General features: G+C 32.4%; 1 protein-coding gene across 1 annotated transcript; it reads right to left on the reverse strand.

The window, feature by feature from the left end:
- Positions 1-3,714: 3,714 nt before the first annotated feature.
- Positions 3,715-8,664, reverse strand: LOC150032345 (glycine-rich domain-containing protein 1-like). The gene is made up of 5 exons (XM_090306617.1): positions 8,509-8,664; positions 8,221-8,382; positions 7,423-7,540; positions 6,834-7,082; positions 3,715-5,611 (listed from the first exon to the last, which is right to left on the reverse strand). The coding sequence occupies exons 1-5, from the start codon at positions 8,553-8,555 to the stop codon at positions 4,898-4,900; spliced, it is 1,290 nt and encodes a 429-aa protein (XP_090162743.1). The 5' UTR covers positions 8,556-8,664; the 3' UTR covers positions 3,715-4,897.
- Positions 8,665-10,810: the final 2,146 nt, after the last annotated feature.

Raw genomic sequence — 10,810 nt, forward strand, 5'->3', positions numbered from 1 at the left:
CAAAGTCTCCTCTCTTTTATGCTATGCTGCCTCTACAATATCGCTCAACTGGGAAGTCTTCATATAAATCGATCTTTGCTCTCTTTCGTTTGTTGTGTATTGTCGATGCTTCTTTATATCTCGAGCTTCTCTCTAACTTTTCATCCGACTACTTTTATATCTGTTTATCTCTGTCGTATACACTTATTTTGGTTGTAGGGATAGATGAAGGTGCTAAGTACATGTCAACGTAATTGAGATATACCCATGCATCTACTGATCCATCTTATCCAAAAGCTTAAAAAAAAGTAAAAAAGAAAAGAAAAGAAAAGAAAAGAACATGCCTCCCGCCACTATAAATAGAGCGATTCCTTTGCATATAAAAAGTAAATTTCTCTATATTAACCTATGATATAAAAAGGAAATAAATATTATAGATGAACCCAGTGAAATCATACTATGAGTTAAGCTTCACATGCATTTACTTATACATACACAAAGAAAAAAAAGTTTAAACATAAAGATAAATTTCATACTTTTATTTGATAGGATAGATTAATACAAACTTTATTTATTAGACATGAACTGAAAACCACATGTGGCTAACAATTCCTTTTCTGGATATACTTGCATCACTCTACTAACATTTATTTGGTTCAATAGTTTTATGGCAAAACCTACCATTGCAACCATACAAGCTCTAGACCATAATTCCACATCAAGCACAAGCATTACATTCATCAAGCACGAGCAGCAGCAATACATCCATCACTTTTCACCGTGCTTCCGCACACAGCCGCAACAGTACATCCACCGCTCTTCACCATGCTTCCACATGTAACAACAATAGTGCATCCACCGCTCTTCACCATGCTTCCGCACCCAATAGCAGCAATACATCCACTACTCTTCATTGTGCTTCCACACCAAGTAGAAGCAGTGGATCCACCGCTCTTTACCGGGCTTTCGCACCCAACAAGTGCATCCACCGCTCTTCACTGTGCTTTTGCACCCACTAGTAGCAGCACATCCACTGCTCTTCACTATGCTTCTGCACCTCCACCACACTTCACTGTGCTTCCACACCCAGCAACAGCAGTACATCCACTACTCTATATATATAGTGTCGATGCACCATGCAGCAACAGTGCATCCACCACCCATTATCGTGCATACACATCCAACAGTAGCGGCGCATCCACCATTCCTTATTGTGCCTACGCACCCAAAAGCAGCGGTGCATCTACCGCTCTTTACCGTGCTTCCGCACCCAACAGTAGTAGTGCATCCTCCGCTCTATACCGTGCTTCTGCACCCAGTAGCAGTAGTGCATCCACCGCTCTTTACTATGCTTCCACACTTAGTAGCACATTCGCCGCTCTTTACTGTGTTTTGGCACCCAACATCAGTAGTGCATCCACACCTAGCAGCAGTAGTGCATGCACCACTCTTTACCATGCTTCCACACGTTGCAACAGCAGTGCATGCACCACTCTTTACATTGCCTTGCATCTGAGGAGATGAGCCTCTATACTTTTCTCCTATCATCCAATACCTTGTACCAAATGTATCATGCCATTGTTTGGTAGTTCCAGTGGATGCAATGTCCAATTTCTTTTCCACTAATCGATTTGATTCCATATCATCATGCTCCAATACCAAACCAAGTAATGTTTTCATGTCTTTGCATTAGGAAAGAGGGTGCAATTGATAAGTATACCAAATTAGATCAATATCATATGTTGGAATACAAAAACTTTGAACAGTCTCATCCATGTTACATTTTATTAGATATAAAAATCCTCTGTATCTAGCCAAAGCTTTATGAAGTAAATTTTCATTTTTCATGTGAGGTTGACAAACCTGTCCACATCAATTTAAGGTTAAAAAACATATGATGAAAATGATTGCAAGTTTTAACCATCTAAGTTCCTAAATGTTATACTTCCTTGAGAGAAACCTAAAACAAAGATCATAAAGAAAAGGGTTTAAACTTGTAAGATTAGAGCTTCCAATGATTAAGTACAAAGTTGACATTACACAAAAAAGTTTGAAAATATATTTCTTTTGGTTTTGGGATATTGTTTGGGAGGGAATCTAGATTATTATTTTCTATTTTAAGATTCATTTAGAGTTATAATTGGGTAGACAATCAGAATTGTATTACATCTTTAAAAATTGTTTTATTTAAATAGTAAAAAATTTGGCCTTCAATTTAGTATGTAATAATGTGGATTAGGTAACAATTTCGTGCATGTACTTTCAAGTTTGCAACAATTTAACCCATGAACTTTAGTATGTAATAACTTAGTCCTTATACTTACAAATTTATAACAATATACTCTATAATGTAAAAAAATTAATCAAAATTAGATGTCAATTTTTATTATTTTATGATTAGATTATGTATTTAATTTTATAAAAATATTGGGTCTTTAATTAGTAAATCAGTTTATTTATACAAGAAATCCCATTAAATCTTTATATTAATTTGTGCCATAGAGACTAAATCATCATAAATTTTAAAGTATAAGGACTAAATCATTACACAGTAAAAAGTTTAAGGACTAAACTGTTACAAAATTGTACAAGAACTAAGTTGTTAAAAACCAAAGTTCAGAGACTAAATTGTTACTTCTATGAAAGTTTAAGTACAAAAAGTGATTTTAAACCTAAATAAAAATTATATAAAAATTTTAACATAATACATGTTATACATAAATTAACTAATCAATAGTTATTTATATTCAGCCTAGTATTTATTGAGTAACTAACTACAACCTTTTTCTTGCCGAATAAGAATATAACTTAATTGACATAAAATATGTTCTATCAACCATGAATCAAAAGTCCGATCTTGCACTCCATATATTATCAAAAAGAAAAACTACAACTGGTTTTTTATTTATAAATATTTTATTATCGAACAAATTGTGAATAAATATTTAAATTAGAATCCATAACTCTATTTTCATCAAATCTCTAGTTCTCGAGTTGTGTATCTAGTAGAGTTTGAAGACGTGTGAACTGTTAAGTGCAAACTGAAGTTGATTTGAAGTGCATACCTGATAGAAGAAGGGGGTCTGTCTTTTAACAGCTGAAACAATATCATATTTGGTGTATTTTTTAAGTTGTGAGAGTTGATCTTTTGGGACATCATCCTCTTGTGAATTGAAGTTAAAACTCAAGGGCTCTTCAGGGTATAACTCATTCCAAACTTTCAACATAGGTAATTGATACAACATTGGTAGTTGATATAACTCATAACTTGTAGCAAAAGTTTAAAATGTTGACGTCAACGACGTAAATATATTAAGATCTTAATTTTACATCAATATCGATAAAATTTCAATTCGATGGATATTTCTGAAAAAAATTAGAAAAAAAAAAGTTCAAAAACAATAAATTTTAGTTAATAAATTATTTTTTAAATAGAATTAAAATGTCTATTATTTATATTATATTTTTGTTAGTAATATTTGTTGCTTATTATATCCTATAGATTTTTTTAAAATATAATATGAAAATATCGATTCAGTTTTAATGTCAATATCGAACCCACGAAAAGATAGAAATAAGAACATCTTGATGGAAATTTGATACTATATTATTCTTATAGGCGAGGTATTTACAATAAAATGTATTGATTTTTTTTTTCATACTTTTCCACACGTACTATGATATATTATTATATATAGCACATTTTTTACACCTATCATACACAAACAAAAAAAGTTGCAAACACAAAGATAAATTTCATACTTTATTTGATAGAATAGTTTGATACAAACTTTATTCATTAGACATGTACTAAAAACCTCATATGGTTAACATGTCATTTTCAGAACATACTTGCATCACTCTACTAACATTCATTTGGTTCGGTGGTTTTATGGCCAAATCCACCATTACAACCATACAATACCACTAGATTTAGACCATGATTCCACATCCAGCACAAGCATTGCATCCACCGTTCTTCACCATATCTTTGCACACAATATTAGCAGTGCACCCACCGCTCTTCACCGTGCTTCCGCACCCGGCAGCAGCAGTACATGCACCGCTTTTTACCGTACTTCCACACCCAGCAGTAGCAGTGCATCCACCGCTCATTATTGTGCTTCCACACCCAGCAACAATAGTGCATGCACCGCTCTTTACCGTGCTTCCACACCCAGTATTAGCAATATATGCACCGTTCTTTACCGTGCTTCCAAACCCAACAGCAGCAGTGCATGCACCGCTCTTTACCGTGCTTCCACACCCAGCAGCAGTAGTGCATGCACCGCTCTTTACCGTGTTTCCAAACCCAACAGCAGCAGTACATGCACTGCTCTTTATAGTGCTTCCATACCCAGCAATAGCAGTGCATGCACCACTCTTTACCATGCTTCCAAACCCAACACCAGTAGTGCATGCACTGCTCTTTACCATGCTTCCACACCCAGCTGTAGCAGTGCATGAGCCGCTCTTTATATCGCCTTGCATGCCAGGAGATGGGCCTCTAGCAACAGCAGTGCATGCACCACTCTTTACAGTGCTTCCACACCCAGCAGCAGTAGTGCATGCACCGCTCTTTACCATGATTCCAAACCCAGCACCAGCAGTGTATGCACTGCTCTTTACCATGCTTTCACACCCAGGAGCAGCAGTGCATGCACCGCTCTTTACCGTGCTGCCAAACCCAGCAGTAGCAGTGCATGCACTGCTGTTTAAAGTGCTTCCACACCCAGTAGCAACAGTGCATGCACCACTTTTTACCATGCTTCCAAACCCAGCACCAGTAGTGCATGCACTGCTCTTTACCGTGCTTCCACACCCATCAGTAGCAATGCATTCACCCCTCTTTACATCGCCTTGCATGCGAGGAGATGGGCCTCTAGCAGCAGTGCACACACCGCTCTTTATAGTACTTTTACACCCCAGCAGCAGCAGTGCACGCACCGCTCTTTACAGTACTTCCACACCCAGCAGGAGCAGTGCATGCACCGCTCATGACCGTGCTTCCAAACCCAACAGCAGTAGTGCATGTACTGCTCTTTATCGTGCTTCCAAACCTAGCAGTAGCAGTGCATGCACCACTCTTTACCGTGTTTTCACACCCAGCAGCAGCAGTGCATGCACTGCTCTTTACCGTGCTTCCAAACCTAGCAGTAGTAGTGCATGCACCACTTTTTACCGTGCTTCCACACCCAGCAGTAGTGCATGCACCGCTCTTCACCGTGCTTTCATACCCAGTAGCAGCAGTGCATGCACCGCTCTTTACATCGCCTTGCGTGCGAGGAGATAGGCCTCTATACATTGCTCCTATATTCCAATACCTTGTACCAAATGTATCATCCCATTGTTGGGTAGTTCCAGTGAACCCAATGTCCAATTTCTTTCCCACTGATCGATCTGAATCCATATCATCATGCTCCAATACCAAACCAAGTAATGTTTTCATGTCTTTGCCATAGGAAAGAGGGAGTAATTGATGAGTATGCCAAATTAGATCAATATCGTATGTTGGAACACAAAACCTTTGAACAGACTCATCCATGTTACATTTGATTAGATATAGAAATCCTTTGTATCTAGCCAAAGCTTCTCGAAGGAAATCTTCATTCTTCATGTGAGGTTGAGAAACCTATCCACATCAATTTAAGGTTAAGATTGCAAGTTTTAACCATCTAAATTTCTAAATGTTATACTCCTTTAGGAAAACCTAAAACAAAGATCATAAAAAAAAAGTTTAAACTTGCAAAATTAGAGCTTCCAATGATTAAGTACAAAGTTCACATAACACAGGAAAATTGAGAATTATTTCTTTTGTTTTTTGGGATATTGTTTGGTAGGGAATCTAGATTATTATTTTCTATTTTCAGATTCATTGAGATTATATTTGGGTAGACAATCTGAATTGTATTATCTATTTAAAATTTGTTTGATTTAAATAGTACAAAGTTTCACCTTCAATTTAGTTTATAATAATCTGGATTAGTTAACAATTTAGTCCATATACTTTCAAATTTGCAACAATTTAGTCCACGAACTTTAGTATATAATATTTTAATTCTTATACTATATAATTTATAACAATGTGGTCTATAATGTAAAAATATTCAACAAAATTAGATGTCAATGTTTATTATTTTATGACTAGACTATGTAATTAATTGTATAAAAATATTGAGTCTCTAACTAGTTAATCAGATTATTTATACAAGAAATCCCATTAAATCTTAACCTCAATTTATACTGTAGAGACTAAATCATTAAAAATTTTAAAATATAAGGACTAAATCATTACAAAGTAAAAAGTTGACTAATCTGTTAGAAAATTGAAACTACAAGAACTAAATTATTAAAAACCAAAGTTCAGAGACTAAATTGTTACTTCTATAAAAGTTTAAATACCAAAAGTGATTTTAAACCTAAATAAAAATTATATAAAAATTTTAACATAATACATGTTATTCATAAATTAACTAATAAAAAATAATTATATTCAAGCTAGTATTTATTGAGTAACTAACTACAACATTTTTCTTGCCGTAAAGAAGTATAATTTAATTGACATCAAATGTGTTCCGTCAACCATGAGATCAGAAGCCCGATCCTGCATCCCACATATTGTCAAAAAAAAAATAAATAACATACACCTGATTTTTGGTTTATAAATATTTTATTATCGAACAAAATTTGAATATTTGATTAAATTAGAATCCTTCTACCCAATACATATAAATTAAAACATGAAACATAACTCTATTTTCATCAAATCTCTTGCTTTCGAGTTGTGTATCCCAATCGAGTTTGAAGACGTGTTAACTGTTAAGTGCAAATTGAAATTGATGTGAAGTGCATACCTGATAGAAGAAGGGGGTCTGTCTTTTAACAGCTGAAACAAGATCATATTTGGTGTACTTTTCAAGTTGTGAGAGCTGATCTTCCTCTTGGGAATTGACGTTGAAACAGAAGGGCTCTTCAGGGTATAATTCATTCCAAACTTTTTCAGTTTCTTTTAGACTGGAACTTTCAATATTGGTAGTTGATATAACATTGGAATTGTCAAGTATCTTTCCATAAAGTTGCTCACAATCAGATATGTATTGCACCTTTATAAGAATTTAAAAGATTATGTGTTAGTCACACTCAACTGTATAACTTAGTGTATGTCGGGAAGTGATGTCGGAATAGTTAAAATTACTTTTGTAATTTTCAAAATAACTGTAAAACATGATTTTAATAATTCGAAACCAATTTGATGGTATGAAAATCATATTTGAAAGTATAAAACTAAATACTAAATTAATTTTGAGTGATTAAAGACGTATCTCGGAGTGATTTTGAACATAACAAAATTGATCATTAACAATTATAAAATCACTCACAAATATTCTCTTAATCTAACGATCGACTATTATTGTGAATATGAGAAGTGGAAAAGATGCATACAGGATTCAATCTGTGACAATGCCAAATCCATTCACAGTCCAAAGGGACAACTAAAGGTCCTTCAAATAATGGGGATCCAGAATGTTTGGCAAGCAATGGAAGCCAGTAAGCATTGTACCTACAAGAAGAATTTTTAGACATAAGAAATAATTTTGACATCTAATCCTCAATATGTGGAGTAGTAATTGAAGACAATCGTCGAGTGGTAATAGAAAAATATACAAACTCATAAAAGGATAACTTATCCCTTCTCTACATTGATCATAACATTTTTGTTCCCGTTTCTTTCTTCTCCTTTATCATTTTTTAAGGAACAGGCTTGTTTGGTAAATAGTTCTATAGAAGGAAGTCAAATTTGAGAAATTGTTCGCTTTCTAGTTTTATTTTTACATTGTGTTTGTTCTTTGCCATGTTTGGCACGCATGTATGTCTGAGAAAAATCAGCACTTGGGGTTGAATCCTACTAGAAACAAGTTGTTTTTCATCATATAGAGTAATTTAAATAGTGTTGGATATGAGTCAAGACATTATCTAAAGTAAATGGCTTGAGTGAGCAATTACTGTTGCATATCAAATTTTGATAACATTTAACGAATAGAAATAATTATATTATTATCATACATACGTTAATTTTACATCAGGACTTATGTGTATTTGATAATATAAGCTTTTTATAATTTATTTTTGATTTTGGGTGCATTTTATTTATCTTTATATTATATAAATACATTGAATTTAAACGATAAAAAAAAATCGATAAACAAAAAGGTTATCAAAGGGGACTTAGATTTTTTTTACCTGTAAATAGCCCTATCAAGGCTTGGGCCTTCATGAAGGAACGGATTGCTATCAACTTCTGAGAGAAATTGAAGCTGATGTTTAGCTGCAGCTACAAGATCAACACCTATTTCAATCTTCTGTGCTTTTTCCCATTCAAGCTCTTTGTTCTTCTCCACCTTCCTGTGACATATCAGAAACCCCTTTGATCAAACTATATATTATATTGCTAATAATAATCATCATGTAACACTAACTACATCAAAAATTAAACTAATGCATGAGGAAAAAGATATAAATATATATTACCTTAAAATTCCTTCAGCATGAGAGATTTGAAGTGGGAGTGAAGACATGGCTACAGATTTTAGAATTGTAAAAGAAGGAGAAAGTTGTAATGTGATGAGATTTTTTTCTTAACCAAGAACATCTGTTTATAGCTGAGGGATTTTTTTTTTTCTAATATAATAATGGAGAAAGGTTTCAAACTTGCAAATCACTTAATCGATAACACATCAATATGTCAATTGAGTAGCTTTACTTATAGCAAAAGTTTAAAATGTTGATGTTGACGGAAATATATCATGATCTTAATTTTACATCAATATTGACAAAATTTCAATTTCAATGATATTTGTGAAAAAATTAGAAATACCAAAAGTTAAGAAAAATTAAGTTAATAAATAAAATTTTTATTATTTTTTAAACAAAGTTAAAATATCTATTATTTATATTATATTTTTGTTAGTAACATTTGTTGCTTATTTTTTATATATCGTGGACTTTTCTATGATATAATATGGAAATATCGATTCCGTTATTATGTCAATATCGAATCTATGAAAATGTAAAAATATCAACATATGGATGGAAATGAGGTATTTACAACGTAATGTATTGATTTTTTTTTTTCATATTTTTCCACAAGTACTATGATATATTATTATATATGGCACATTTTTCACACTCTGTCCGCATGTCCATTACAAATTATTAAAGTTGAATAACACAATTAATAAAAAAGCCATATTCATGAATTTCGAGGGAAAAGAAGACAGAGGTTAGAGAAAGCTTGGGAATCTCTTTTTAATCAAATCTTCACATATGGATAAGAACTATATATGTGGACACAAGCTTCTTAAACCATATTTGTGGACAAAACATTTTTTATTATATTGAAGATCGAATGGGTGATCATATAATAAATACATTAAAAATATTGATTCTCCTCTCATGCCGATATCGAACTCATAAATACGTAAAATATCGATGAAAATATTGACATGTCGATGAAAATTTAATACCATGATTCTAAATATATATTTTTTTATTTTAAAAACATAAAATTATATTCTGATAAAAAAAAAAAAAAAAAACCTTTTTAGTACAATAAGTAGAGGAAGGGTACAAACTCTACTTTCTGTATATACTCGTTTTGTTGGAATGAATTATTGTTTCGAGGTATGATGAGAATATTAGGAAGGTATATCCTAGTAGAAGATGTCGTAGTACACCTTCTGATCTAATTATCTGGTATTCTGTTCAAAGAGAGGTATGGATATTTGAACTCCAACATCAGAAGAGATAGTATTTATGCATTACGATTTTTTTTTTTTTTGAGCATTTATTTATTATGTTAGAACTATATTCACTTTCACAGATAAAATATTTAAAAAAGTATATAATGATGTTAATTTAGGGTAGTTTCATTTTTTGAAGAATAAACAAACAACATGCAGAAGAAAAAGTGAGATAGAGAGAGTTTCTAAAATGATATATTTTATTTATAATTTACAATTACATTGTAATTTTTTAATATGATATTAATGTCAATGAAAATCCAATTCATCATTGAAAAAGATATAAAGTTTCAATCTTTGTTATTCTACAAAAATAGAAGATTTTTCTTTCTATTAAAAACGATATATGTACCATTGAAAATTACAATACCTTATAATTTTAATTTATGTACCAGCATCATGTCAAAAACTGTTCTATATAATATTAATTTACAAAGAACTAGATTAGGATGAAAAACTTCTCTACCAACTTTGGTGCTAAAAAATCTACTTTATTTTGTAATTATGATATCTCTACCCTAAATCTTAATTGGAATACTTTCCTCGAGCCTCTCATTCTCATCCAAACTCAAATATTCTTTATTTATTTTTTTTTGTTGCAATTAAGATATCTTCACTGAGATGGGGAATATGATGAAGGCGCTATGAATGTGTCAACTCAATTGAGATATTTGGATGCGCCTATTAATCTCTTTCTCATCTAACCGTATCTTGTTCAAAACAAACTTATCTAACAACTTGGTTTTTTTTTTCTTCACATCCAACAAAAGAAAAGGGGGAAATAATTTCTTTAGAGTTTAGAATAAAGATACCGTTCTTATCTAGATTTCTATTTCAATTTCCACCAAAAAATTATGTTCACATCTCCAATTAAAACAAGAACGCTTAAATATTGAGTGTCTTGATTTTTTTCCATATATTTGTTACCAAATTCAACTTAAAAATATTAGGCCAGAATGGATATTTGGTCCTTAAATTTGAAGTTGATGTCTAATTTACACCAAATTTCTTAGCAACTAAAATAAAAACTA

Source organism: Benincasa hispida, chromosome 11, assembly GCF_027475165.1.
Source record: "Benincasa hispida cultivar pf3 chromosome 11, pf3_genome.v1.1, whole genome shotgun sequence".
In the NCBI taxonomy this organism is placed as follows: domain Eukaryota; kingdom Viridiplantae; phylum Streptophyta; class Magnoliopsida; order Cucurbitales; family Cucurbitaceae; genus Benincasa; species Benincasa hispida.